General features: G+C 41.4%; 3 protein-coding genes across 10 annotated transcripts in view; 1 reads left to right on the top strand and 2 right to left on the bottom strand.

Moving 5' to 3' along the window:
• Positions 1-113: 113 nt before the first annotated feature.
• Positions 114-5,840, bottom strand: shrprbck1r (sharpin and rbck1 related). Of its 5 annotated transcripts, none has more exons than XM_088363500.1 (14): positions 5,223-5,840; positions 4,481-4,655; positions 4,324-4,401; positions 4,100-4,241; positions 3,473-3,563; positions 3,102-3,396; positions 2,934-3,031; positions 2,596-2,766; positions 2,214-2,374; positions 1,972-2,083; positions 1,709-1,888; positions 1,545-1,643; positions 1,331-1,474; positions 114-1,073 (listed from the first exon to the last, which is right to left on the bottom strand). In XM_088363500.1, the coding sequence occupies exons 1-14, from the start codon at positions 5,496-5,498 to the stop codon at positions 993-995; spliced, it is 2,103 nt and encodes a 700-aa protein (XP_088219626.1). In that variant the 5' UTR covers positions 5,499-5,840; the 3' UTR covers positions 114-992. The 5 variants fall into 5 exon arrangements, with proteins under 5 accessions (XP_088219626.1, XP_088219627.1, XP_088219628.1 ...); XM_088363501.1 differs by having other exon boundaries at positions 4,324-4,398; XM_088363502.1 differs by having other exon boundaries at positions 4,324-4,395.
• Positions 5,841-7,460: 1,620 nt separating this feature from the next.
• On the top strand, positions 7,461-8,919 carry prlh2 (prolactin releasing hormone 2). Its single transcript, XM_088363864.1, has 3 exons — positions 7,461-7,601; positions 8,179-8,348; positions 8,555-8,919. Exons 1-3 carry the CDS (start codon positions 7,573-7,575, stop codon positions 8,758-8,760), a joined length of 405 nt encoding a protein of 134 aa, XP_088219990.1. The 5' UTR covers positions 7,461-7,572; the 3' UTR covers positions 8,761-8,919.
• A 37-nt stretch (positions 8,920-8,956) lies between these two features.
• myripb (myosin VIIA and Rab interacting protein b) overlaps positions 8,957-26,920 on the bottom strand; it is a 39,666-nt gene continuing 21,702 nt past the window's right edge. For 3 of the 4 annotated variants that reach the window (XM_088363471.1, XM_088363470.1, XM_088363468.1), the window contains 14 exons: positions 22,114-22,250; positions 17,450-17,536; positions 17,127-17,224; positions 16,848-16,928; positions 16,617-16,778; positions 15,748-15,916; positions 15,148-15,674; positions 14,931-15,065; positions 14,122-14,856; positions 12,598-12,789; positions 12,365-12,526; positions 12,194-12,289; positions 12,044-12,104; positions 8,957-11,179 (listed from right to left, as the gene is read on the bottom strand). In XM_088363471.1, coding sequence (XP_088219597.1) covers positions 11,136-11,179; positions 12,044-12,104; positions 12,194-12,289; positions 12,365-12,526; positions 12,598-12,789; positions 14,122-14,856; positions 14,931-15,065; positions 15,148-15,674; positions 15,748-15,916; positions 16,617-16,778; positions 16,848-16,928; positions 17,127-17,224; positions 17,450-17,536; positions 22,114-22,250 — 2,686 coding nt within the window. In that variant the 3' untranslated portion in view covers positions 8,957-11,135. The remainder of the gene's footprint in view (positions 11,180-12,043; positions 12,105-12,193; positions 12,290-12,364; positions 12,527-12,597; positions 12,790-14,121; positions 14,857-14,930; positions 15,066-15,147; positions 15,675-15,747; positions 15,917-16,616; positions 16,779-16,847; positions 16,929-17,126; positions 17,225-17,449; positions 17,537-22,113; positions 22,251-26,920) is intronic. The other variant, XM_088363469.1, reaches the window with a different exon arrangement.

Raw genomic sequence — 26,920 nt, 5'->3', positions numbered from 1 at the left:
CAGCATGCTTTCTTTTCACCCTGGCGCCCAAGAACTTTACGTGTAGTTAGTTTTCCAACATATTTTACATCAGGCATAGATAAATAATAACTAAAATGATCTTGCGCAAAAAGTCATAATTTAAAGGGTATTTATTTAATGAGCATTAAGGCACATGAGACACCAAATATATTTGATTACATATTAAGACAGAACAGTAATTTGCATGGCTTCAGTGCAGGATAGTCGTGTGTTTAAGGAGGAGGGAGTTTTTTACTTATTCAATAAGTACCTAATGTTTATATAATGAAGTTCAAACCATGCATTTAGGAGTAAACAGTGAATTTCAAACCCTCACAGATAACTTATAACATATAAACAAGATTTGGAGTGGATTATTAGCTTATACAACATGTGTTTACAGGAGACAAGTTTTCCTATTAATAATTACACCAATAAGCAATATGCTACTCACCCAGAAGTTTTGCATTAACCGTATCTGTTTTTCCATCAGCTGCTACATTATGTCAAACGTGGAGAGACATTCCGTTTCCATTCAGCAGACAGAAAATCAAGACTACGGGACAAAGCGCAAAGGCCTAGAAAAATATAAGACTATAAAGTTTCAAGAATAAAATACATTGCACGGGCACAAGGATGAACACCCTGATTGTGAGTTTGTGCACATGTAAAAAGGCCACATTGGTGTAAAATATTGCAGCTTGGTTTCAGTACGTTAAAGTCACACATACCTGGAAGGCTACATTTGCTGAGGAAATAAATCATTTTCTAAGGCACCGCATCCCACCAAGAGTTAATATTTTGTTCTCATTCGGACATGGTTAGGTTGCAGGATTTTCTTCTCGTTTGTAGTTGAAACTTTTGATGGTACGTTTCATGGTGCAACCTTTCCAAGTCTGCTTTTAGACTGTAAACTTCTTCTACTAATACTTCGCAAGACAATATTTGGTTTCTGTGTCGATCATTTACACACAAACCCACTCCTGCATGACTCAGTGGCAGTTTTGACACTCTGGATGGCATTTTTGACGGTTGACATTGCAGCGACATCCTCCAGTGGTGTCCCCAGGACCCTTGAAAACAATCAAATAAATACAGAAATAGCTTCAACTGCTTTGCATATTTACTATATCAACATACAATGTCAGATTATAGTGACCATTCAAATACTCAAAAACTAGTATAATTACTTAAAAGGAATTCATCTGAGCTGAGTGAGATTAACTATGTGTTTAGCTATTTCTGACTTTTGTGTTTCTGTGATGGCAGCAAAAAGATGCGACAGCAACCATAAAATCGGAAATGACACTTGAAAGTCAAAAAGTGGCACCTTTGGCCCCCAGCGTCGCCCTCTGGTGACCCAGCAGATTTCAGTGTGACAGACAGTGCAGCGCAGCCAATCGCAGCCGTCCCTCTTTTGCACAATGATGCCACACTGGGGACAGTGCATGGCCTCCCCGGATTGCACTAGTGTCTGTTAGTGAAAAGCCAGATATGAAAAGGATTCTATCCGTTGGAATGAGGTCGCTATACATTTAGCTCACTTGAAGTAGATGCGTTGTCCTCCGTGCAGCGGAGTCGTTGATGGCGCGGGCGGCGAGATCGTCTTGGTATTGCTTACAGTTCATTCCCTCGTGAATAGCCTGATGAAGAAATGTATGTATCTTTAACATGTACTCTTAAGATTTTGTCATTTTCTGCATTCTACCTTGCAAATGAGGCAGTTTTGCTTCATGCACACGGGGCACTGATACACGTTGACTGTGTCTTCGTACACACACCAGCCCGGGCAGTCTGCGGTGGCACAGTGGTAGCTTCCTTCGCATCGGGACTCTGCCACCGACAGACTTCTCTGCAGCCAACGTTCGTACTCTTCTGGAGTAACCAACTTCCAAGCGGGTGGGGGAAAAAAAAAATGCTAAGAGGATAACAGTGGAGCAGAACCTTCAAAGTGTCTTGGTTTTTACTCACAGCTCTGATCTCCCGCTCTTGCAAGGAGCATGTGCAGGCATACATGTCATCTCTGTAGGGACAGGACACGTCCGGCTCTTCGCTCAGCATAATGACAGAGCGCAAGCATTCTCTAGGCAAACACAAACAAAACATTCAGCATCATTAAAAATGTTCACTGTCAAACTATCCATATTGTACACAACAAAGTTCTAACTAATGTGGGCAATAAGTGTCTTCAGAGTCCTTGTCCCAACTCTTACTTGCAGAAGCAATGAAGACATTCCCTGAGAACTGCGCCCTCTCCTGGCTGAAGTTCTGTATAGCAGATCCGGCAGTCCAGAGACTCAGGATTCGGTACCAAGTCTTGCCCATCCATCATGACCAGTTTGGCAAAATTCTGCTGCCGTTCCTCTTCCCTTGCCTGGGACAAGGAGGACTTTTTTTAATTAATCAAGGGGCCACTCATAGTGTGGTATGCACATTTTTCTGCCACTTTCTGCTGATGCCGTGTTTTCGAGCCCAAATATCCAAGAGCAGTACTTGCATTTTAAATATATTACTACAATCACCAGATTGCACAGCTGCCATCTCCAACTTTTTATACTTTGGTGTTATGGTCCCAGATAAGGTCTGTTCTCCTACCCGCTGGTACTGTGCAATTGCATCCTTCTCCTGCTGCAGCCATCTGAGTTCCAGAGAGTCTGGTTGGTACTCGCCCGGAACATCGTAGGTCTCTGGGCGACTGGTGCCGCAGATCTCGCAGCCGGGCCGTGTCGGTTTGTTGATGTAAGTACACGAAGGGCACGGCCAACCCTGAATGAATACATGGGACCTTACATTACATTAATTTTTAACTATCAATTCACAGTATCCAGACTCCTCTGATCAATGTTTCAATGGACCTCATTTGCTTCATATACAGTAAAAGGCTTTTTTTATTTTATTTTAAAAAATACAATATTTTTACTGTAGTGTGTTACCTGAGGGAACGATGTGGTACTGCCTAATCTTTCATTTAGTTGAGGCAACTCCACATTGGCGGCATTGACTTCTTGGTTACTGTGTTTTTTCTGTGAACCTATACAGACAATAAAAAAAATGTCACAATTGTTTTGATCATCAGAAAATCACAAGTGTCACTCACTCACCAGCGTCCCTGCCATTTAATTTAGGTGGCAAAGTCTTACAACGTCTCACGCTGTTATGAGAAGCGTGAGGGAGCAAATCTGCAGATGGAAGGGAATTGTGGAGGAGTGCGCTTTCCTGGTCCTGCTGGAGGAGTTGGCGGGTCAGCTTCGTACGGCACGCCGACAAGAGGTACAAAAAAGCTGTGTCGCCATCCTGACGAACGCCGTATGAGGCTAAGGAGCGTTCGTTAGTGCACAGGCATTGGCCAATCACCCAGCGTTGCAGCCAGGGGTGAAAGCCATACTCGAGGAACATCTGGGATGATTGAAATAAAAAGGAGGAGTGAGCGTGAAATCACATTAAGGAACAGAACACATGATGAGACACAAACCTGCTGTTTCAAAGCTGCAGTAGTAATTGTAGGAGAAACTTTCATAGTGACGCAACAGGATGAAGTAGAATCCTCGATGACAACAGTCAAACTGTTTTGGAGAAAACGAGGCAACATTTGAGAAACACTACCGCTGTGGTTGATATGGCCACATTTCATTTTTTTTATCATTCTGTGCATGACAACAGTGAGAATCAAGTGTGAAAGTACAAGCAGTGGTGTGAAAGGCATACAAAGCAGAAAGATAGAATAGGTGGTGTCAAGTGTAACATCCAAGACAACTAATTGATAAGTTACACCTTTGCAGGAAGCTAAGGTGTGACACTGCAAGTGCAGATAGAGAGCTAAAGATAACTCCAATGGAGCTCGGGAGAGAGCAGACCTCCGGCGAGGCGGAACAATCTCCATCAATAAAACATAAAGCTCCCGCCTTAAAGTTGTTAGTGTAGTATGATGATTCAGTCACCAGATGGCAGACATTGTACAGTCTCCTCAGGCCAGCATTTTATAAATGATTTACATGACGCTATTTATAAATAGTTTTAAGGAACGTGCAGCATTTTATGGCATGCGATTTACAAGTTTGCAGTTCTCCCATGCAACCATTTCTGGGAGCAGACAACCTACTTGATTTCAGTGTCTTCACATTGTCGTATAGAGGGTTGGATCTTCAGTGCAACCTTTTGGCAGGAAAGCTTGGCAGCGTAGACTGAGGCCGCCTTTATGTCACCGGTCTCTATGGCTCTGGTTAGCTGGATGCATGTGTCTTCTACAGATGTTTATACAAGAAGGGCTCAAATATATGATGATCAGGTTGTTGCCATACTGATTTGAAAAGGTTCTGTACACACCTAATTGCTGCAAAGATGAGGTATCCTGGTGGTGGAGAAACTCTGTGTCATCTAGAGTGGCTGCTGCTGCTGCTGCTGAGGAAGAGATGAAAAATGTCATGGCAGAGAATAAAAATAATAATCATCAACTAAAGAAAATATTAGATGGGTCGCTGACCTCTGTGCGCTTCTCTCAATGATGTCATCATCACAGTTGCCCACTGCTGAGCCTCCTGCTCATTCCGAAAATTGAAGCTGATACGATCATGCGGAGGCGTTGTCAGACTCAGCTTGTGGCATTTTGGTGCTTTCACTTCGTAGTTCACATATCTCAAATCAAACTTGGTGATAGTCTGAAAAAAATACCAACAGTACAATGATACAAGATGGTGTCATATTGCTCTTTGACCACTTTCAGGAAGTTTCACTTTCTGTTCAAGGAAAGCTGCCACACCCAAACATACATAATGCTCACTTATGGGAATTGCTGTTTTAATGCCTCTTACAGTTAGAAATCAATCATTTATCTCAAGAATCAATTTAAACTTCATTTTGTATAACACTGTACATGTCACATTTCCATTGACGCCAATATTAACTACTGGCTTAGTAACACTAAACTTTGGTAAAGCAATATTTAGCTTGTCAACACAGTGGCTTTAACTGTGAAGTCCTACATTTTAAATCCCATAAATGTGGTTAAAACGGACTTTGAACGTCTTCACGGCAAACCTGCAGCCCAATGGCCATAAAGTATGCAACTTTCATGAGGTTTTAGGAGGCTATCGACTACCACACGCTACGAGTTTGGTTCTCAATGACCATAATTTACAATTTCGAGTATTATTTTCTTCTTGACCTATTAAATGTCACAGCAAACTGGCGCATATTTTACGCTGACGACTGGCAGCGGAACTCACCACGCAACGACCGATACCGCTGCAATCTTTGAGAGAAAGACGGAATTCCCCGGACTTCTCCGGGTCCATACTGAGCTGAAGGAGAATAGTCTCCTCGCCTGCTCCCGGAAGACACAGGGGTCGAATGCCATAATGGCACAACGATACTCGAACAGACATGAGGACGGTTTGACAGTTGGGTTCAGCTTGCGACGCTCCATTCTCAACCGGCGGCGAAGGAAGCGCTCGCTGTTCCGTCGCAACACTGGCGGTCCAACCGCCCGAACTCAGTGACATAGTGCCAATGGACGCATTTAGAAAATAGTCACGAATAAAAAAGGCTCCGGGTTATGTTCCGCGTCAAGCCCTGTTGTTTGGACTATCATCAACCTCTTTAGCTCCAGACGTAGCTACCTCACCGACAACACAGGAAGCAAGTGCGTGGGCTGTCAAATGTCAGTTCCTTGATCTAGAAATTATGTCCTCCTTTCTATTTACTGTGTATCCCTTAGCGACATGGAAGCATCTTGTCCTCGTTGAAGAGATGACAAAGTACTAAAGAATTTCTCCTGAAGAGCCTGTTCCGACTCGACCGACACGTTCTATTTCTGATTTGTCTTCTTCGGCTTGTTTACCTGCTTGACAAGGCAAAGGGTGTTACACTACCGCCTAGTGGAGCACTGTGTAACTACACTTTAAATTATATCTCAATTCTTACCACCTAAACAGTATAAAACGCTTAATCTACGCGTAAGGGGGGAAACAAATTATTATGGTGGACCTCAGGACCAGGCATCTCATCCAGCAGCCCTACAAAATGTGTCCTTTGTTACCTTGTCTCGGAGTCTTGGAATAAAGACTTACTTTTGCCATATTAAGTGAATAGATTTACTGTGCATGTCTCATTCAAAATACAGTAGACAGTAACGAGGTGCAATAGTGAAACGGAATATTCCTTGTTTACTTCAAACTCACCACAAGAGGGCAGCAAAGTGTGACATAAACGTCAAGGCATGTTTACTCATTTGTAGCCAAATTAATATAGGATCAAATTTGAGAGCATTTATGTCACACTCATCACACCTTAATCATTTCCTTGATATCATACAAGTAGTGTTCCTCCTTATCCATAGGTTACTGGATCACTAATGATGGATTTTGACAGTATTAAGAACATTGAATGGATACTTTCATTTGTTAAAAAGCTTTATATAAGATAAAGTCTTCATCGACCACTTAAGCTTTTTTTTTCCATCCCAGGTAAGAGGGCGATCCAAACGTGGTAACCCAAGCCCACACCATGTTTCGGCTACAATTTATGAGCCGATTAACAAAATATACTGTAGCGGGTAGAGGGAATGAGTTAGAGAACACAGCCAAGTTGTGAATCACTCGCCTAAACTGCTCTTTCACAATCAATAGTACATTTCTCAATGACTCAAAGCAGCACAAGGGGTGGATGCTCGGGTACCAAGATTAGTTGTGACCTTCCAATTCACAAATCCGGAAAGTATGAGTGTTATATTGGAGAAAAGAAAAAGAGAAACAGGACATGATGTAAAAATATCACATGAAAGCAGCCATCCATGCTGTGATTTTCCCATGTCTCATCTGTGGTGCCATCCATAGAGGTGAGATGAAGTCATCCAATCAAGTGCTGATCACACTGTTGTTTTTCAAGAGGTACACCAGACATGAAGCTTGATACCACAAGGGAAGAGATTTTTTATGCTGAGCCAGAATAGGTTTTGCTCTCCTTATGCTAAAGATAAATGCAAATCCTTTAAATATTAATCGAAAATTTTCCAGATTGATGTGATAGCAATATTGCTTATTTTCAACGTGCAGATATTTTAGGCCTTCACATAACACGAAAGGTGTTCGGTCCAAAAAACAGTTTTTTGATGTTGACCATGTAGTGACGACTATATATATTTTGAATGGAGCACTTTCTGTTCATTAAATACTGCAATGATTGTGTCCCGCCTTGCCCCTGGCAATCAAAACGATTGATGAAAGGTCCATGAAAAAGACGCCCACGACAGTTGTGGATCACAGTCTGACAGAGATGTACTTCAAGTGCTGGGTTTCCCCATGTTGACTAATTTAAAGTTGTCTTCACGTCATCAACTTGCTGATGGACGTCTCTGCTGCGTGACAGACGGTAGAACGACTCAAAAAGGACATGTCCGTTTGCAAAAGGGCTTTGAGGAGTGGGAAGGTAAAGAAGGGCATCGGGGGGGATGGGGGAGATGTGTGTGCGTGCTGTGTGCGTGTGTGTGTTTATTCATCACCCCACAGGCACATGAGAAGCAGAGATATATAAGATGCTGCACACCTGCTTGGCTCGGACAACGACAGACCTCGCCAGATGACCTCAGCCCCCTACCAAAGTTCAGGGTGAGTTAGATCTGCATTGCTCTTTTAAATTAAACATTTTAAAATAATTTATTACTGTTATCTGTTAGTTGAGAGAATTTCACTTCATTGCTATTTATTTGTGTCAAATTTTGTATTCATTTATTCTTTTATTCTCAATTTTATACATCATTTTCAGAGCACGGGTGAAAAAAAATAATTGAATTGTATTCATTCTCACGATTATTTTCAACCATCCCAGTAGGATGTTTTCAGGATATCTCCTCAATCATAAAAAAGACAGTGGATGCAAAAGTAAAAAATATCCCAAAGTAAGGTAATTACTTTAATACCTAATTCTAGTCTGGACCTGTTCAAGATTTGTCATGATAGCAAATCTGTATTCATTCAGATTTAGAACTGAAAATCTCAGAAAATATCTTCAAACTGTCTTATATGCAATGTTTCAACAAGTTTGCCATCAAGTTTGGTCAAACATTTGAAATTGTGTCCTATCAAGCGACGAAAAGTGCATGATTTAGTCAGTAGACCTTTTTCCCACCTGTTTGAGCGTGTGAGGTGACCAGCCCCCTTTCTGTGCCTTCGACTGACTCCTCAGCATGATGCCCGGGAGAGTGACAGATGTCCAAGTGAGGAGCGGGCTGCCTGGACCTTTGGCTCTTTTCCTTGTCGTCCTGCTGCTTCTGTTCTCCTCCTGCAATCTCAGCAGCGCACACAGCACCACAGTGGAGCATGACTTCCATATTGTGCACAACGTGGACAACAGAAGTAAGTCAAAGTTACATTTTCAGTATTTGTTTCAGATAACTTAGTGGCATATTAAAATAATTTGTTATTAAATATAAATAATTCATTAAAAATGAACTTTTAATTGCTTTTGAATTTTACACTGTATATAAAAATGACTACGTGAGACAAATTGCCTTAAATGTATCATCTCAGTGAAAGAAGTGAGGCACGTGTTTGTTGTCCAGGTCCAGAGATAGACCCCTTTTGGTACGTGGGCCGCGGCGTGAGACCCATCGGGCGCTTCGGGAAGCGACATAGCCGGGTTGAGGCAATGGGTGATGTGGGGATGCAGCCTGTTGTCACAATGCTGGAGCTGCTTTTCAACAGTCTGCAGAACAAGGAGAACCTGGACAAGGTGCTGAATGGAGAGGATAGGGACTGGTTACCATGACAACGCGCATCTCTCCCTTGCATCACCCGACAAACTCTGAATACGACGTGTCCATTCTGTGTTCCTCCTTGGTGATTGTTAATAAAATCAACCTGCAAATATGTGTTGTGTATATATGGAAATGCAGTTTATATTGATTAATAAACTTAATAATCTTCAGGCTCGACTTGTGGATGCAACACACCACACACGCAGAGTGTTTCAACTTGCAAATTTTATTCCATTCATAATACATTTTTCTTCAGGTGCACCATGGCACATTAGTGTATTATTTATTATACGTTTTTTTATGGTACTATTTTCCCCAACATGTCAAATGGACTGCAACAAACGACAGCAGATAAATGTGGCACTGCGCACGGTAAACTTTGACCTCGTCATTTCAAGAGGAACCTGCTTTCCCAATTGAACTTATTAACATGGGACACATTTCCATTAATTCCTGTGTGAAGTCATGAGCGCCATATTACATTAAATGGTAGTTCAACTATGATTGGGCAATATACACATATTCTATATCATTTTATCCATACATATTGTATATTAACACATTCTCAGATGACATTTTTACAAAAATACAGGACACCGACATTTGGACCCTTGTAGCTGTGCTTCTCATGACATTTGTACATCACAAACATGCTTTTATATACTGTATCAAGTTATCAACACATGATAACGAGACCCCCCCCCATGCCCCAAAAACAAATGTTGCAAGGAAGTATTATTTATAAAACGGGGTGGAGCATGTGCACAGAGGCGGATAGATTGCACCTTTTGATTTTTTTTTGAGTTTCCACCAGCCAGTCAGATAATCAAGCTCACGTGAACTGCTAATGGATGAGAGGAGAAATTAAAATAAATAAAAATAAAGCAGTATTCTCACATTTAATAAGAATCATAGCATCTCCTTTATAATGTTGCCATTCGAATTTTAAATCCAGACATTCACGCAAAGCACTTAGTCATGTCTCACAGGAACCGCTGAGGATAAAATAAAGCTTTTGCCGTAATATGCATTAAAAAATGTTCCGTCAGTACAAAAATAAATTGCTTTGAACAAAAAAACGGTGGTTTCATGACACGGACAAAACCAGCTATTTAATATCTTCTATGTGAGAGAAAAGTTTGGACAGGGAAAGATCCGTTGCTCAAACAAAAGGCCGCTATGTTGGAAAGTAAGAGAGAAAATGAGAGCAGAAGAAGAGAATACTGCAAGAAATGAATGGCTCGTTCATTTTCACTTTAAAACTCAATGGCACACGGTTGGTTTAATTTTGCTTTCATTCACATGATAGAGTTTGCCTTTCGTAATCAATTCTCATTTGAATCATCTCTATTACGGCTCCTGTTGAATTCATCTCGAACATTTTGGTAAAACCTTTTTTTTCCGCTTATTTGCATTGTAATGGAAAGTTAGATGAGGAAAATGTGGTGTTAAGAGATATTACATTAATAGATTTGGACCTCATGCTTTGCTGTATGATTTAAAAAAAATGGACATAAACCAACCTGTCTTTTTTTTTTTGATGGCAGAAAAAGAACGCTCACCCCGTTAACACTGAAAAGTCCAAAATTTCCAACATCTGAAGCAAGGTAAATTAATTTCAAACTGAAATGTGCACACAATTATGCTGCCCTTCATGAACGCAAATTACAATATCACCCTCATATTTACGAATTACCAATAATTATCTTTTTTTTTTTTTTTTAAGTCCTAAAAAAATCACCTATTCGCTGTTTTGCACCCAGGCCGATGCCCAGCTTAAGTTAAAAGTATTTTTTTTGGTGCATCTGAACAGTGTTGAAGTGAGGGGAGGACCTTCAGTCAGGCTTCACTTTAAATACATATTTTTCCGTGGCGGGGCTCAGTCTTCATTGCCTACGAATAGTGATGGGACACTGTAAAAATGTTTTGGATATTTTTTACTTCCCAGCAGTCCAGACTGATCTTGAAATGACAATAATCCCCTCTTAATGGAACATCATGTGCAAATGGACAATCATTCATGAAATCTGGAAGGTCGGAACCCTCGTGACATTGGAGTCCAAGCTGTGGCGAAACATCTCATAATTACGAGTCCGTGACTGCACTGTACATCCTAACCACGGTGGAAATTAAAGTTGGATATTGTTTTTGAGATGTTTTAAGGCAGAGACTCTCCAGTCATCTTTGCTTTATGCATGGTGTGATAAGGGTTGAGTGTTTTGTGGGGCCCAACAGGGCAGGTGGAGGTTTGGTGTGGAGCTGGAGGTGGACTCTGGGTCAAGGCACTGCATGAGTGGGGGAGGAGGGGTTAAGAGGGGGGGGCTCTCGTCCACAGGACTTTGGTGTGTGGCCCTGAGGGGACTTGTGCTGCTGCTCCTCATCAACACTATGGCCGAAAGACTTCCATCGACTCCTCTGGCTCTGCTCTATCTGAAAACATACGTACACATAAATATGAAGGAATTTGTTCATGAATAAAAGTATTCACTAGATCTTCCAAAAAAAAAAAAAATGAATTCCTTTATCCAAATGAATGGAGAGAAGGGGAGAAAAAGGAAAGTCCTTTGAGAATTTTTTTTTTTTTGCGGAGAGCTTCAGGCAAGATGATAGGACTGTTCCATTTTTAATTCAGCGGTACATGGAAGGGTTCAATTATCTCCCAAAAAATAAAAAGAGACTCTAATAAACTAAAATCAGTGTGACTAAGATGTCTTAGTCGCTGCTCGTTTCATGCAACTAACTAAAAAAACAAATCTGAATCGCAGCTGCATATGGTTCAATGCAGGTTATGGTGGAAAAAAAAACTGGCCGGAGAAAAAAAAAAAAAAGCCATTCACTGGTGTTAAAAGGAGACAACAACTTGTTGGTTGCTTGTTGCGCAAGTTTCCATTTGGATGTTTTACATCTAATGGAGCTTTTCAGCTAATGAGTCCGCTGGCCAGCAGATGTATTCATTTTTACTTCCATTCAGCAAGCAAGCTTTTGTCTTTGCACAATAAGGGAAATGTGTGACATTAAGAAAAAGGGAATAAAGTCCCTCTCTCTGTCTCGCTGACCCAAGTTACACACACACTAACGGAAAAAAAAAATTCTAAGATAAAGGAAAAGAAAAAAGGATACAGAAAAACTTCAGTGATGATTGTTAGTTATTAAAATATTTTTCCAATACTGCATCCTGAAAGTAATTATTGGTTCCTTTTTTTTTCAGGTGCATGGAGCTTACAAAAATGGTTGAATAAAACCTGCAGGAGCATTTTAAATTATTTATATTAAGCGCAAACCTTTATTTGGTACCTTTTAGTGGAGGGGCTGGCAGCTTTCTCCTCTGATGGCGGGATGAGTCCAAGGTTTGTGGCTGCAATGTCAGTAAAACAATAATCGTTATCATGACTACACTTGACGTATATCGTAACTTAATAAGCTATGGCTCGAAAAGTTGAATACCTTTGTTGTTGGCTTGAACTTGGAGATATGATTGCACACGGTAACATTTAACCCTGCAGTTTTAAGAGCCGATATCCTGGCCTCAATGTTGGATATCTAAAAGTAGAAATAAATAGTTCAAGTAGTAATCCTACAATTGCATTATTATGCAATTTCAATCTCTTCCAGTACCTGCATTTCAGATTGTTGGACTTGAGCAGCAGCAGTAGCTACTTGGTCCTCCAGGAAAGCCAGTTCTGTATCTGTGGTCCCACTACTGATATTGCGGGCACACTGCTCCAAGTCCCCCAGCGCCCCCTCTAGGCCATAAACAGCACCAGCAGCCAGGTAAACCTTCAAAATGAGAACCTGTTAGAACTGGAGAAATAACAGCCGTTGAAGTGGGACAATGGTTTAAGAGTTACATTCTCCTCCATCTTGGTAAGCCTCTGGTCCAGTTTGCGGGTCTCGGAGCTGCTGGAGATGGTGGTCGCGCTTTGAGGTTCCAAGGGAGAGCAGCCGTCCCTTCCCGCCTCGCTGATCAGTTCCTCGGTGGCGTTCAAAACCTTCAACACCTCTGTGGTGATGCTGCAGAGGGATGCCGCTGAATACTTCTGCTTCATTTAAGAAACACACACAGAATTATCATTTTATTATCAAATGACCTGATTTCATGATATCAGAACCACCTGGGGGGTTCTAGCATATTTTTGGGGAGGTGGGCAGTGCCCCTAGGCCCCCCCTAGCTACGCCAATGTCTGTTATATCAACTAACTGATTGTGACTTCTTCCTTTCAATACACACCATATTATATTTCGGAAAATGTACTTAATGGGTATCCGTCTGAGTGCTAAATACGGTCAGAAATCCATAGACTAACACTGACCGTGAAAGGGGAAAAGAGAGACAGATCTTTTCTCAATATGAAATGAATCACTGGCTGAAGCTTTAATCAGTGGATGTATTGATCGCTCTCAGCACACACTGATAATGTGACAAAAGGCAGAGCTTGAGCTTGCGGATGCAGACTCACTCTATTAGTAAAGTATGACGGGCTTTCCGAAAGGCATATTTTTTTCTATTAAACATCCCATCATTTCCGAATTCATGCATTATATCTGACTAACTACTAGATGGTCATGAATTTTAGTGTTAGTGTGTTACTCCTTGTCAAATATAAAAAAAAATGCAATAAAGAAATAAAAATATTTTGAAATTCATCTGTACCTCTTTTTCAATGAATAGGATGATTATTTATTGTTAATGAGGAGTTATAGTATTTTTCAATCTCTGTTGTCTAACCCTAACCCTATTAAAGTCATAACAGGTTGCACCCACAACGAGAGAGTCATATTTTCCACATATTGTGGCAGAATGGTCTCATCGGTGTGACTTTGTCATGAGTCTGACACTGCTCACGCAACACCAACGCGGGTCATTGTGGTATTTTTAAAATGTGAGTCAACATCTTCCAATATTCATTAGCTTTGTAAAGACAGGCAGCGTTGACAGTTACTTTCAAAAGTAATCACATTACAAGTTACAGTCAAACAATCAGGTTGAATGTTTTCTGGAAAGCGCAAGTACAGTCAAACATGTCCTTTATAATAACTGATTTTGTTTTTATTATTTCTTAATTATTAAATTTGTTGCATGCACAATACGTGCGTGAATGATCACTGGCTGAAAAGTACTCAGTGTGCGCTTGAAATTTTATCAAATGCGACTCACTGCTGTACCCCAGAGGCTATCAAATGAAATTACCACATTGATAATATTATGATTCATATCACATTATTGTCCAACTGTCTTCTTTTAAAAAAAAGTTCATGATTGTCAGCCAGGCTAAAAAGACGAACATAACAGATGTGCATTGTGCATGTACAAAAATGTAAATAAGGATTTTGGTCAGAATAACTGCATTGACATCTAAAACACAAATCCTTACCTGGTTGTCAGACAGCGCCGCTTCCTGGTAAGATGGCGTAACAGCAGGGCTGCTGGCAGCACTGCAGGCATTCTTCCATTCTGTCATCTCCTTCTCCAAATCTCGCCTATGCTGTCTTTTGTTTTTTCTTCTCTCTCCTCGCTTCTGGTCCTTGTCATCTCCGGCCTCCTCCGAACTCACCGCTCGCTTCTCTATCCTCGTCCCCTTCACTCGTCCTTCTGCGCTCAGCGGTGGACGTTTTATCAACCTCTCACTTCCTGTCATCGCTTCACCGTTCACTTGACTGGTTTGTTCACTTGCTTTTTCTCTTAGTCTGACACTTGACCTTTGCTTCTCCGTTTCCGTGTCTTTCGGCTTCGCTCTGCCACTTTCATTTTCCATCTGTTTGAGCGCGGGCCACTCCTCCTCTGACGAGCTGCTCTCTCTGCTGGTAGTGCGGCTCCGGACCAGCTGACTGATCCTGGACCGTATTTCTTCCTCCAGCGGGTCAGCAGGGCCAGATACAGGTCCGACACCGACGTGGTGGGCTCCAGGGACCAGAGAGTGGGGCGAAAGAGGGCTGCTCGGGCCTACAGAATTTGAAGCAGCTTTTTCAAAGTCTTGGGAATCAGGTATGATGGCATCTAATGTGAAGGCATCTGGTGCTGCTGTGCTCATTGGCACTGTGTCAGTTACAGTCTTATCCTCGCTTAAGCTTCTCTTCAGTATATCATGGAGAAGAACACCACTGCTCTCCTTCAGAAGAAGAGAAAAGCATAACATGAAAACAACATTGTTCAACATCTCTGAGGGAAGCCAGAATTCGGTACCTGAATAGACTGCGAGTTATTCCGGCTCTCGGCCCTGCTCTCGTTTAACGAATCTCTCTTGCTTTTGCGCCGCCGCCGTGACCTTTTCACTTGGTCGTTTTGCCTTTCTTCTGCCTCGCTGCTGTCCCCCATCACCTGAAAATACGGATTGGTGAGCTTGCAATCAAGAAGCAACAGAAATCCTTCACCAAAACAGAATCTGTGCAATTGGACACACCTTGGGGTTAAAGTTCACATCCAGAGCCCCTGAGAGAAGCGGGTATGGAGAGAGGTTTTGGTGAAGGTGTGGGTGGTACATCGGTTGGTGGTAAGGGTGAAGGTGGGTGTCTGAAGGTCCTTTTTTCCTATGCATGTTCTGAGGTGGTTTCCAAGGACAAGACGACCGCGCCGATGATGCCTCGGAGTCGGAATTGAGAGTCTCTGTGTTGGTATACTGGCCAGAAGAAGGTGAGGTCACGGGGAGGTGCTGCGTATACGTCCACTCGGGGTCGTGCTGGGAGTCCGTGTAATAAGTCTCGTCGGATAGCTTGCGGTGGAACTGTTGCAACGCCGTGCCCCAGCTGCCTTGGTCGTCCTCTTCAGAGTCGGAACCCATCTCGTCGTAGGCCGAGACGACGCCGGACTCCTTTTCCAAGACGCTGAACACCAGGCTTTTCCTCTTGGTGAGAAGGCTGGGACGAGAGAGTTGAGAGCTGTGGAGAGCAAGCCAGTTGCCGTCTGGACTTTGGAGGACTGATGATGCACCTTTAAAAAAAAAAAAAAAATCCCACATAATACCATCACCTGGATTTTACAAAGAATAAATAAGTGTCATTACTTGAATTGTCTAGTCGGTCGACACTCTTCCAGGTGGGCAGCGATGTGGCTTTGGCTTCTCTCTTCAGAGAAGAATACTCCTGCAGGCTGCCGCCCGTGCCGACAGTTTCGTCCTGAGGAACTTTTTCGGGAGAGTCGTCACTGGTGAGGGAGAAGGCTGAGCGTGAGCGCTGAAAATACACACACACATATACACACGCAGGTAGAAATGCAAATGAAGGACCGCATAGTGGACTCAAATGGGAAGGTGTATAAAACAAAAAAAAAAAGAACAATATTAATTTGAATTAAAATATCTCAACACTAAAAGTTCTCATCAGTAGGTGGCGCTAAAAGCAAGCAGATCAAAGTCTAATATTGATGAGAGGGGCTTCATAATCGAGGCTGAGATAACAGTGAGCCTAGACAACAATATGATTTGCATATTTGCATACAAGTGTGTCTAATTGAGCGTGTTTGAAGGGAAGCTGATAAACAGAAGACGTCTCGTGGCGGGCTGAGCTGTCGAGAAAGGATCCAAGTGCATTCTACGGGACTTTGATCACAACATGGAGTGCTGCTTTGATGTTTTGCAAGAACACGGAATAATGACAAATGTCACTGATGACAAAAAATCCCCGCTGGCAAACTTGTGTGAATCTAATAAACAAGTGATGAAGTATGTGCAGCATATTTTTATTCATCTGTTTTGATTTTTTTGTGTGGAAACGTGATTTAAAATGAGACACCTGTAGATTTTCCAAATATTATCTTTATTTGAAATAATTTCGGTGATGTCTTTGCAGTGACGAACGACATCGCACCTCACAGTGAGTGTTTTTGTTTGGGGTGTCGGCTGCATGATGTACATTTGCGGAGGCGCTGACTAACCGAGAGGGTGAAGGATGTTTTGAGGCGTTCCGAAGATCCTTGTGAAGACGTTTGAGCTCGTGAGGGTGAGACTTGATCACTGGTCTGAGTCAAGGACTGAGGCGGAGGCCAGACAAAGTCATACTCTGTCTGCATCTCCGAGCGCTTCCTCCTTTGGATGATCTAGTAAAAAAAAAAGCATTTTAAATGATTGTCCATTTAAACAATTGAAAGAAGAAGAAGTCAAAATACCTTTTGCACAATGGTTGTAGCAAGTTCCTCTATGAGCTCTTCTTTGTGGTCCCGCAGATACCGAGCCTCATTCTGCTTCTCCTATACACACATACAACTCGTTAAGATTTATTGACAGGTTTTTTTTTTTTTTTTAAGGGACAATCCAAAGATGCTCAGCTATGACTGATTTTTTGACTTTTTTTTTTCCCAGTTATTTTCATACTGGAAAAAAATGACTTTCTACTGATCACAGCTCAGAGAGACAAGTGAGAAATGAGTCGAGGCCAAATGTCTCACCAAACTGTCACTGAACTCCTCCGCCTTGGCAATGGCTTCCTCTATGGCTTCTTCAGCGACACGCAAGGCGACCGTGAGCGTCTCAGCCATACTGTGTCCTAATGAGACAAATATGAAGAACATTCCAAAGAAACTAGTTTTGTTAGAAAAAAAGATCCCGACTGAGGTGCAAGCCCCAGCAATCTTTTTTTCCCCCATGTTTCAAGTTATCCTCAACAATTTCTGCAATGTGGTGCTGAGTCAGACACTAAGCTAACCAGAAAAACAAAGAGGTGGAAAAAAAGCCGTGGGGGGGCCTGTCAATAAGACAGCAGTCTTCTCACCTTCACTCTGTTTGTAAAAGACGGAGTCACTGCCGCAAATGCTGCCATCGTTGTCATTGCCAAAACTGCCTTCGTGGACGCTGCTCTCTGAGGGGAAAAAGACGGAGAGACTGTGAGTCAAACCTCCATTCTGACACTCTGTCACATGAAAGCAAAGTGTGCTGTGTTCATATTGAAGTCTGAGAATAATATAGCCTGCTGCACGCAGAGCAACTAATCCCCACGGCCCTTTGTGCTCTTGTCATATAAATTCCTAATGTCACTTTTTTTTTCCCCTTCACAAAATCCCAACGACAATTCATCTGATAATACATTTTGCCTTCAAAACAAATACAATACAATTCAGGGCAAGTCTCCTAAGGAACACAACAGCTATTTATAAAAAGATAACCTAAATGCAAATGTTACAACGTATTGAAAAAATAATGTGAATCATGTTAAAGAGCGTCTTGAGCCTTTAAAAACACATATTCCCTCCGGGGATCATTACCTCCGGCTTATTTTTATATTCTCCAGTTCTTTTCATCAATCCAGGTAAATAACTAGGATGAATGGGCACGCAGTCTGAGAAGCAAACAATCTAAATCTGCCATGATGAATGATGTGTTGACTATTTCATTTCACACTTGAAACCTGAATAACAATTCCAGAGAAAACACAGCAGCCATAATTCAACGTCAACTTTCCAAACCAAAAAGCCACGTAAGAGTCTTCGGTCTTGACCGGTCTTCCAGCTGGATCGTCAGTACGAGAGTCAAATTCTACTGTGTGGTTTAAGCGTGATTCAGCTTTCGCCTCTGCCATAACAAACTGTCACCCAGCTTAGAAGATGAGCCGAGCTTCGACGACCGCCGCTCTGCAGCAACACCGTGTTGCCATTGGATGACAGCTCACTCCCCTCGTAAGTTTTCCTTTTAGGAAAATATGCAACTTTACTGCAATATGAATCTTATGTTTACCAAAGGGCAGCAAAAAAAAAAAAAAAAAATACCAGTTGATTCAACAATACACACTTAGCTTTATAAATAATTCACCATGAGTGATTTTAGTATTATATGTCAGATGATTAAAGTAACCAACCAGATGGCATACAGCATACAAAATTCATATTTGAGCATAGCTTCAAGATATTTGCCAAGTAGTTAGACTTTGGCGCATCATTTTTCTGCTTTGCATTCCTCTCCATAACAAGCCAGCGATGATGCAATGAGAAGTGGGAGACAAAAACAAAAGCAGATTATGTGGACTATTTCTGACTCGGGTAGGGGGGAAAAAAAAAAACCCCGCAAGGAGCAATAATTAATGCGATGTTCCGGTGTTCTGAGCTTTAGCACAAGTCAAAACTAACTCAGTGCATTTGATCTTTTAATAAACAAACAGCACTTTGCTAAAGTGCCTTTTACGTCGGTGACCAGCTGTCACCGGGCTTTGACCAGCAAGTGGAGGCATGCAAATTTGTTTAATAAGACCACATTGGTCTCTGTGGGGGCGTGTGAGCGTGCTGACATAAGCATTTAGTAGCTCTGCTCTCTTTGCACAGGCCTCCGTTTCGATTACTGTAAAAATGATCATTTGCCTTAAGGAACATGAAAGCATCGTTGTTGTTCTTAAAGCTCCACAGTGCAACTTTACAAGGCTGCAAGTATGAACTGTGCCTATAAAGCAGCAGACATTTAATTAGGAGGAAATTAATTGGAATTATTTGTAATCCAAGGTCCATATAGGATTTGGAGCCACAAATGGCTTTGGAGTTAAATAGTGTGGATACTATCAAATATATTTGCTGCATGATATGCAAAATACAGATGGGAAAAAAAATATATGCATGTTTTTGTCAAGAGAACGAAAAGGAATATTAAATCATTGAATTCTCTTTTTATTTATATTTGACATGACTCCATTTTATTGGGTTGTGTTATTAATGTTGAGAGTGCTGTGCACAGTGTTCGCCAATATGGCTTAATTTTACTACTATATTACAAAAGACATCTGCTCTGTGCTATTATGGCCCAAAGGTGATTCCAAACACTTTGGATACAGAGTATTAGATCCAGACAGAAAACAAATCGAAAATGAGACAATATAGCTTCACGCTAAAGTGGCAGCAACCAGAAGTCCAGATGCTTTCCTTTCAATTACGACGGAGCATTTGGCAGCGGCTGCCTTATTAACAATACTGTCACGATGAGGACAGAATATCTTCAAACATCACAACAGATGAGGAAAATAAACAAGCTGGTAAGCAGATCTACTTAAAAAAAATATGATGCATGTTTAATTGCAATCTGTTCAAAATTTAAGTATTCGGAAACTACTTGAACTAAATGTGAGACATTTATTCATGCAGGGGGGGGAAAAAAAAACTTGAAAAGTTTTCTGCTTCACTCCTGGCTGTACGGATCAGTCGAGGAACTAGCAACATGTGCATAATTCAACCTGACAGTAAATGTCAAGAGAGCAAAATCTGCTTCAGCTGACAAAGGTCAAACTTGGAGTTTGCCTCCCTCTCAAGTTCATGTGTGCGGGCAAGAAGACTTTTTTGTCCAATTACCGCACCAACTGTCACTTTGACTGCAGGCATCCAAGGGACTTCTATTTAACATTCTGCCCATCATGAGCAATACTCGGACGAACAAAGCTTTCAGATGAAAGAACAGAGACAAGAGAAATGATGACTTCCTTCTGGGTGTCTGAGCATCTCAAACCTTCTCTAATGATACGACCCAGCAAGGGAAACCAATCAAGCTCCTCCTTTCACTTGTACTCTTGACATAATTGAGCATGGAAACATGACTTTACTGGCTCGTTGCCTTCCTGTTTTGATCTTTCTGCTCAGTGACATTGCAACTGACTTCCTATTAAGAGTTCAAGTTTTCTTGGCTCACTTTGGGGCTGTCAGTTTTTCTCTCTTCTAATGACCGGGTAAAGATTGGATTCAAGGGGAGACTGCAGGCAAGACAAGTTCTGCAGTGCTGCAGCCAAAGTGGTGACTACAGAACAGGGGAAAGTATGTTATGCATAAAACAATGGAATCATTTGCATTTTCATGGCATGGGAGGACATTTAAACAAATAATAAATCACTGGCAATATGCAATTAGTTTGGCTTATGCATGATTAGTAGCTTTCATGACATACCGTTAAAATAGAATTTACCTATGTAATGTTTATTTTGTATTTTCTTTAATACTGTTCTGCAATTCATAGTCTATTAAAACAAATAATTCCATGCGGCTTTAGCAGTTATTACATTTGAAAGGTGATGTGGAGGATGTGGGAAGCCTCCCACATGGGACGAGAAATGCAAATGTCAGGAAAAAAGTACATGTGGTAAAATAATATAAGAGACTCCAAGAAAGTATCAGAAAATGCACTTTTCGCCTGACTTTCTCTGGCTCATTCCCACAGGTCCTCAAATAAACTTGTTTTGAACTCTTTCGAGGGTTGTTTAACATTCTGTGAAACGCAAGATAAGAAGGTCAACTCAGTGTTGCCACTTTTATGTGAAACAAGATCCAGTGGCTGGTTTTTGCAAGCTTAGCATAAAATCGACATCACTACCACAAACGCTTGGTGTGCTTTTCACATCACAGATGCGTTTAAACTTTAATCCTTTATCGGCATCTTCCAGGCAGTCGGCAAAGAAAAATATCTTTATTATATTATAAAGTCATACGATTATTTTTTTTTCAATACACTACATAAATTCTCGGGTTGTGTTTGTATTTAATTCCATTTCGTGCTGCATTGGGAAGAAAAATGAATTCAATAACAATGTTGTTACATCATCTTTGTTGCTCTATTTCCAAAATGGGATTTTATGATGTGGCCCAAATAACTCCAAATAATGGACTCTCATGCAAATAGAGGTAACACCGCAGGAATGTAAAACATTTTCATAAACACTTTCTTATCCCTAGTTGACGCTTGGGCCGATTTAATATGCGCTGCAGTAACGCTGTTTTTTTTATTTCTTTATTCATCAAGGGACTGATCTTAAAAACAATCCCTTGTCCCCTGATAAAACAAAATCACTTGTCGGGAGGTGTGTAATGGCGGCCGACATGACGGTCGTCAAGTGCGCGGCGGGTGTTTTACATCAATTACGTGCCCGTGGTGAATGTGTGACCTTCAAACAGACAGCGAGAGAAAAAGGCGAGCGAGACATTCATCCCTTTTCATGTACGTCATCTTCAGGGGAAGGCCATAAAAGGTGTGTGTGACTTGCAAACAAACAGTGCGTGTGTGTGTGTCAATTGTGTAAAACCAAAATCAAATACAATCATTCCTGGATGCATTTGACATTTCAAATCGATAAACATTTGGATTTTGAAATTTGGAGATTCAACCTTGCCCTTCTTCCAGTTTCGTCTGACCTGATTTATCCCTTCAGTGCTCCCTTCATCCATTTAATCCAGCCTACTGAGGTTAGAAATAATGCCCTGTGGAGACAGACTGATCATGCTGCAGCCGGGTCAAAACAATACTATCGGGAGGGGTTCAAAATGGATAAAAGCTGCCCACTACAGAGCAAACCAATGAGGACAAAATAAAAAAGGATGCAGCCTTTTCCGTGGATTAGCCGGCAGGGTTTTTCGGCGGGGAAGCCATCAGTACGCACACATACGAGTGAAGGTTCACGCTGACAGGAAACGATGACTTTACCTGGGAGATCAGATAGTGCTCCTCTCTCGATAATGTGCTTCCTATATAAAGTCTTCAGAACCTTGGCGCTGCCGAACCTCTTGAAGCGTCTCTTCACATTGCTGTAATACCACTCCAGGGACTGTGTCCTCAAAATCCTGCAGAAAAACAAATCATTTTATTGCAACATAAGATATGATTCAATATTGAATTAAACAATCAGTCGTAGGGTTACATTTTATTTTATATGTAAGGATTTTTGTGAAGCCCATGGGCTACACGTTAACGGTGCAAAATTATTGTCTGCTTCTTGGAAAAGCAATGGATGGTCAGCAAAAGTACTTTTATTGCCAATAAATATGTCACCATTAGCACTGCAACGGGATGGAATGAGAGCAGAATGCACACAGCTTGTATTAATACCATCTCGCCCTTGCGCTATTATTATTTAAATAGGAATAATGTAGTCGTTTGTCTTTTAAAGTCGGAAATGACATTTCAATCATAAATACTAAATAGCAGTAGTAGGTCAGCTTTGACTTTCAAGCGCGTTTCAGTATTCAAAGTGAACGCAACTAACCATGCAGTCTATGAATAATCAATGATAACCAATATGAGAACACAATGGTAAGTGGCAGAGCGCTGGAAAAGCATAAACCGACAAACATCATAAACTATTAATGCAGCACCTCTATGGAAGTGTCAATCAAAATTAGCATTACAGATTTGGAACGTTTTACCCATTGGAAATCGGTAACAACATTCCTTTGAGATGGATTTTCCTTTCATTGAAGGAGAAGTCATTGTAAAGACGTAAGAGAAACAAAAGCAACACCATGAAGTGTTACCAGAGTGGCCCCCGGGGTTCCATGGCCTACCACGTTGACTGCTCCCCTCCCTCTTAAACACCTTTCCGCTTCCCGGTGGATTTATTATCATCGGCATCTTTCGGCAGGACCGTTTAATGACTCGCAGTTCTTTAATTTCCTGCCTCGGGTCCAGTTGTGTTTTTTTTTTTTGACGTGCAATATAAGCGGCTGCACACGGAGGCAGACCTGGGTGGGGGGGTTGTCTCAAGATGCTAAAATAGGCTTTCATTGAGGAAAGTGACATTTAAAACACAAATCACAATTATTATCTTTAATTAAAGCCTTCCAGCAATCAAGAACTACACGGCACAGTGAAGCCATGACAGGATTATTAACCGCCACTTATTTATGCAAGTACGCCTTCTCATGACAAGCCATCACTTAGAAGGTGAGTCGAAAAAAAAAAAAATCAGAACAATTACAATTAGGAAAGTGATGATGAGAGCAAGAGAATCTTCCTGTCTTCTCAATGAATGAAGCATGGCATTTCTTCCCTGGAGGAATGTGATTTAAAAAAAGAGCAAGAAGAGGAGAAGCTTTCAAGTGTTAGATGAAGCTGCACGAGCTTATGGGAAAAGGAATATGCATAATGAGGTTGGGACAGTCCCATATTCTTAGCTGCTGCATGAATAAGTAAAAAGGGATGCCTATGGAAAGTCTCCTGATGCTTTTCTATGCTTTCTCCCAACATTTCTGCCCTCTCATTAGACTGACTGCAATTGCTGGGAAAAACCTACTAGTCATTCTCCTCACAGCTCTTTTTGCCTTTTAAAGGAGCTCTTTTGAGTGATATTTTTAGGGAAAAATGAAATAAATTTGAGTGAGGTTCTGCTCCCTTAGGGTGGCAGCTGGAGTGACTGAAAGAGCAATAGGAGGCAACGACCGAGGAATAATACAGCAACAAAAAAAAGAAAAAATCCTTGCTTAAGAAGGGATATAAACAGAAAATAACGAAAAACAAATGATTTGCACAATGCTGTACAAAATGGATTTTAAAAAAAATCTTGTGAGCTACACCACCTCACTAAACAAGCCCGCTGATTTATTCGGAGCTGCCACAACCGGTTGCCGGACAGAGGACAAAATGCTGGGGTCAAATGCTAAAAAGCAGATGAGATTTTCTCCATCTGGCAGCGAGTGAACACAAACGCATTCGCTCAGAGCGACTAGCCTGGCTTGCAACCTTTCTGGGAAGCCTCCGGAATATTGATCACCTCCCGCTGGCCTCCGATTGCCATTCGCATGGACAGGAAGACGAATGAAGAGCAAAGATGGACGTGAATCATTTTACATGTAGCTTATGCTCTTGATTCTTATATATGATGACTACTTTTACTTACCCGTGTCATTAAAATATCTTCAGAGCGCCTGGCAACAGTTAAGCACTTTTCCTTGGCGAATAAAAGCGCTTTATTAGAAAACCTCAAGCTGTTTCTGCCTTTGGGCTAAACACACAGATAACTTCCCAAAGCACGCTCCCGCCACATTTGCAAAGTAGCTTACGAAGATGCTTCAAACAAAATCACGCCATACAGAAAAGTGAGATAATCTGCAAAAGCCGCAGACGACATCTGGAGAGGCGAAGCTCGGCATTGTGGGAAATCTAGATAGACAATAGCCAGCGGTTATGATTACCATCAACACAGGTGGATTTACTTTGCACAATTCACTGGGGGCTTGATCATAACGACGGAGTAAAGAAAATTTGCATGTCTTGCACAGGCAAAAGACAACAAAAATAAAATTAGCTTTAAGGATAAGTCAGTGGACGCACACATACTGCATACAGAGCAACATTTATTAAGACTGTCGTATCGATCAGGAGTCACGTTGAAGTGGGAGCTGTCGTTTCGTAATGGACTGCACTGTTAGCACACTTGTGAAACTGCAGATTAAAGGTCATAAACTTGATCTAGCTTTGACACTGAAGGGAGCTGTCAGAGTTCGTAGAGTTTGCCTGTTTAGGCCTTCTGACAAGTCACAGACACATTTTAATGCTAAGCTGTTTTTTTTTTTTTTTTTGCATATTAAACTGCCAAAATCAGTATTCAATGGAAAAGGAGAAAGAGATGATTTCACAAATGCTCACAAAATACGCAACTCCAGCCAATAACTTCAAAAGAGCAACACAATGAGCAAATCTTACTTGAAGATTTATCAGACAGAAAATGTTTACCGACACGTCGGTCCGGTTGCTTCACATGAAAGTTGCATTTGTGCTTTGGGTTTGTGACTCACACAAACACAATATTTGATATAGTTACAAACATTTATGATCAGGCTTGGAATAAATCTTTGACTTTAGTTCCACTACCAAAAAATACCCTGCAGCGGTGCTTGCGAGACTATAAATCAAAAATATCCCAAAAGAATACACCACTACACTTTCATCTTTCTGCAAACAGAATTTTTTTTTTTCAACATCGCACTCGAAGAAGCATTTGACAATTCACACAAGCTGCCACGGACATTGTCATGCTTCGATTCTGGGATGCCGAAGGTTGCTGTGTAACAACCCACACAGCTGTGGCAATATCTCACCTCACCGAGTCATGTTTAAAAAAACAATCACTTATCTGATGCAGCTATTTTGTGGCCTCTCTCTGACTTGATCAACCTCTAAACTGTGCGGCTGAAGATGGAGAGGGAAAGAAAGCTCACAAACAATTTGTTATCCTCCATTCATGCATGTTATTTCAATTTTACAGAGATCCAACAGTCTTGTGATCAAGGTTCTCAGCAACGTAACGTATAATTTGCATGGTTTGCCACTAGAACTCTTCGACGTTCTGATGCATGCTGGGTTTTGTATAATGACACCCTTCTTTTGCATGTTACATGACCAGAATACATAGTTGGCGCATCACTCTTGACAGATGTTTTAGAAAACACTGCGCTATGTGACAGCAGAGTTCAGGGCATTTTCATCGGAGTCAAGGTAAACTGTCAGCGTTCCTCTGGAGGCATCACATGAGCAATGATCCATGGATCTCTTCCTCAGTCTGGCAGACAGGGCGTGGGAGAGACATGACCATGATGAATCTGCCGCGTTACGAATCACAAACAAAACACGGGCATGCATACACGTACGCAATAATCCTCTATCTCTTAGTCATCTATCCTTTCATTGCGTGTATTTCCACAGGATTTGGATAACAATGACAGATGGTGGGAATGAGATGGGGAATTACTCGAAAAACAAAGCAGGATGGCCAGTTTTGAGTTTGAATGCCACCGTAAAGGTTTAAATTTAAATTGTGCCATACAAATAAATATTTTTAAAAATTTGTCATGCACAGATGGCCACAACTAATTCTATCATTGGGAGTATTGTAAAATAGACTTCTCACCAAGAATCTATTTTCCTGCTAAATAAAAAAAAAAAAACAGCTTAAACTCCAATTGTCTCGGATTTGTGAGCAACTCCCAACAGAAATGTTGCTGTGTAAGCACCAAAACATTGGCAGCGTTTCACAGATGTCGGTTTCACCCCACTGGCTTCCGCTGATAAAATGTCAGAATGTGCTGATTTGATTTCAGAGGGGAGAGAAGACAGAGCCCAATCCACCGTGGCGAGCTCGCTGACAAGCATGGTCGACAAATGACTTGTGACTATGTTGATTTGCACATGTGGTAATGAACCATAGCCAGCTTGAACAGAACAATACATATGTTGAACAGTATTATCAAATGCATAATATTACATTCAATTATCTTTGAAAACATGTTTTTCAATGTCAGAAAAGAGCTACTTTTGCACTGCATTCCTTGTAACTAGACGCATCGGAGGCACACCAGTAAAACCTGGATTTATTTGACTGTCCATTTCAGATGGGAGCCACCCAAGCATTTATTGCCAGGAATGTGTGGAAAGACAGAATCCCCACTTTTAGATGTGTGACGACATCAGCACAACAGAGATTCTGCTGGCTTTGGAAAAAAATAACCAGGTTGATTTT

The sequence above is a fragment of the Syngnathus floridae genome, chromosome 20, assembly GCF_059516105.1.
Source record: "Syngnathus floridae isolate MCC-2025c chromosome 20, RoL_Sflo_1.0, whole genome shotgun sequence".
Taxonomy (NCBI): Eukaryota; Metazoa; Chordata; class Actinopteri; order Syngnathiformes; family Syngnathidae; genus Syngnathus; species Syngnathus floridae.
Note: the sequence above shows the minus strand (reverse complement) of the source record. Positions and strands in the feature narration are given on the sequence as shown.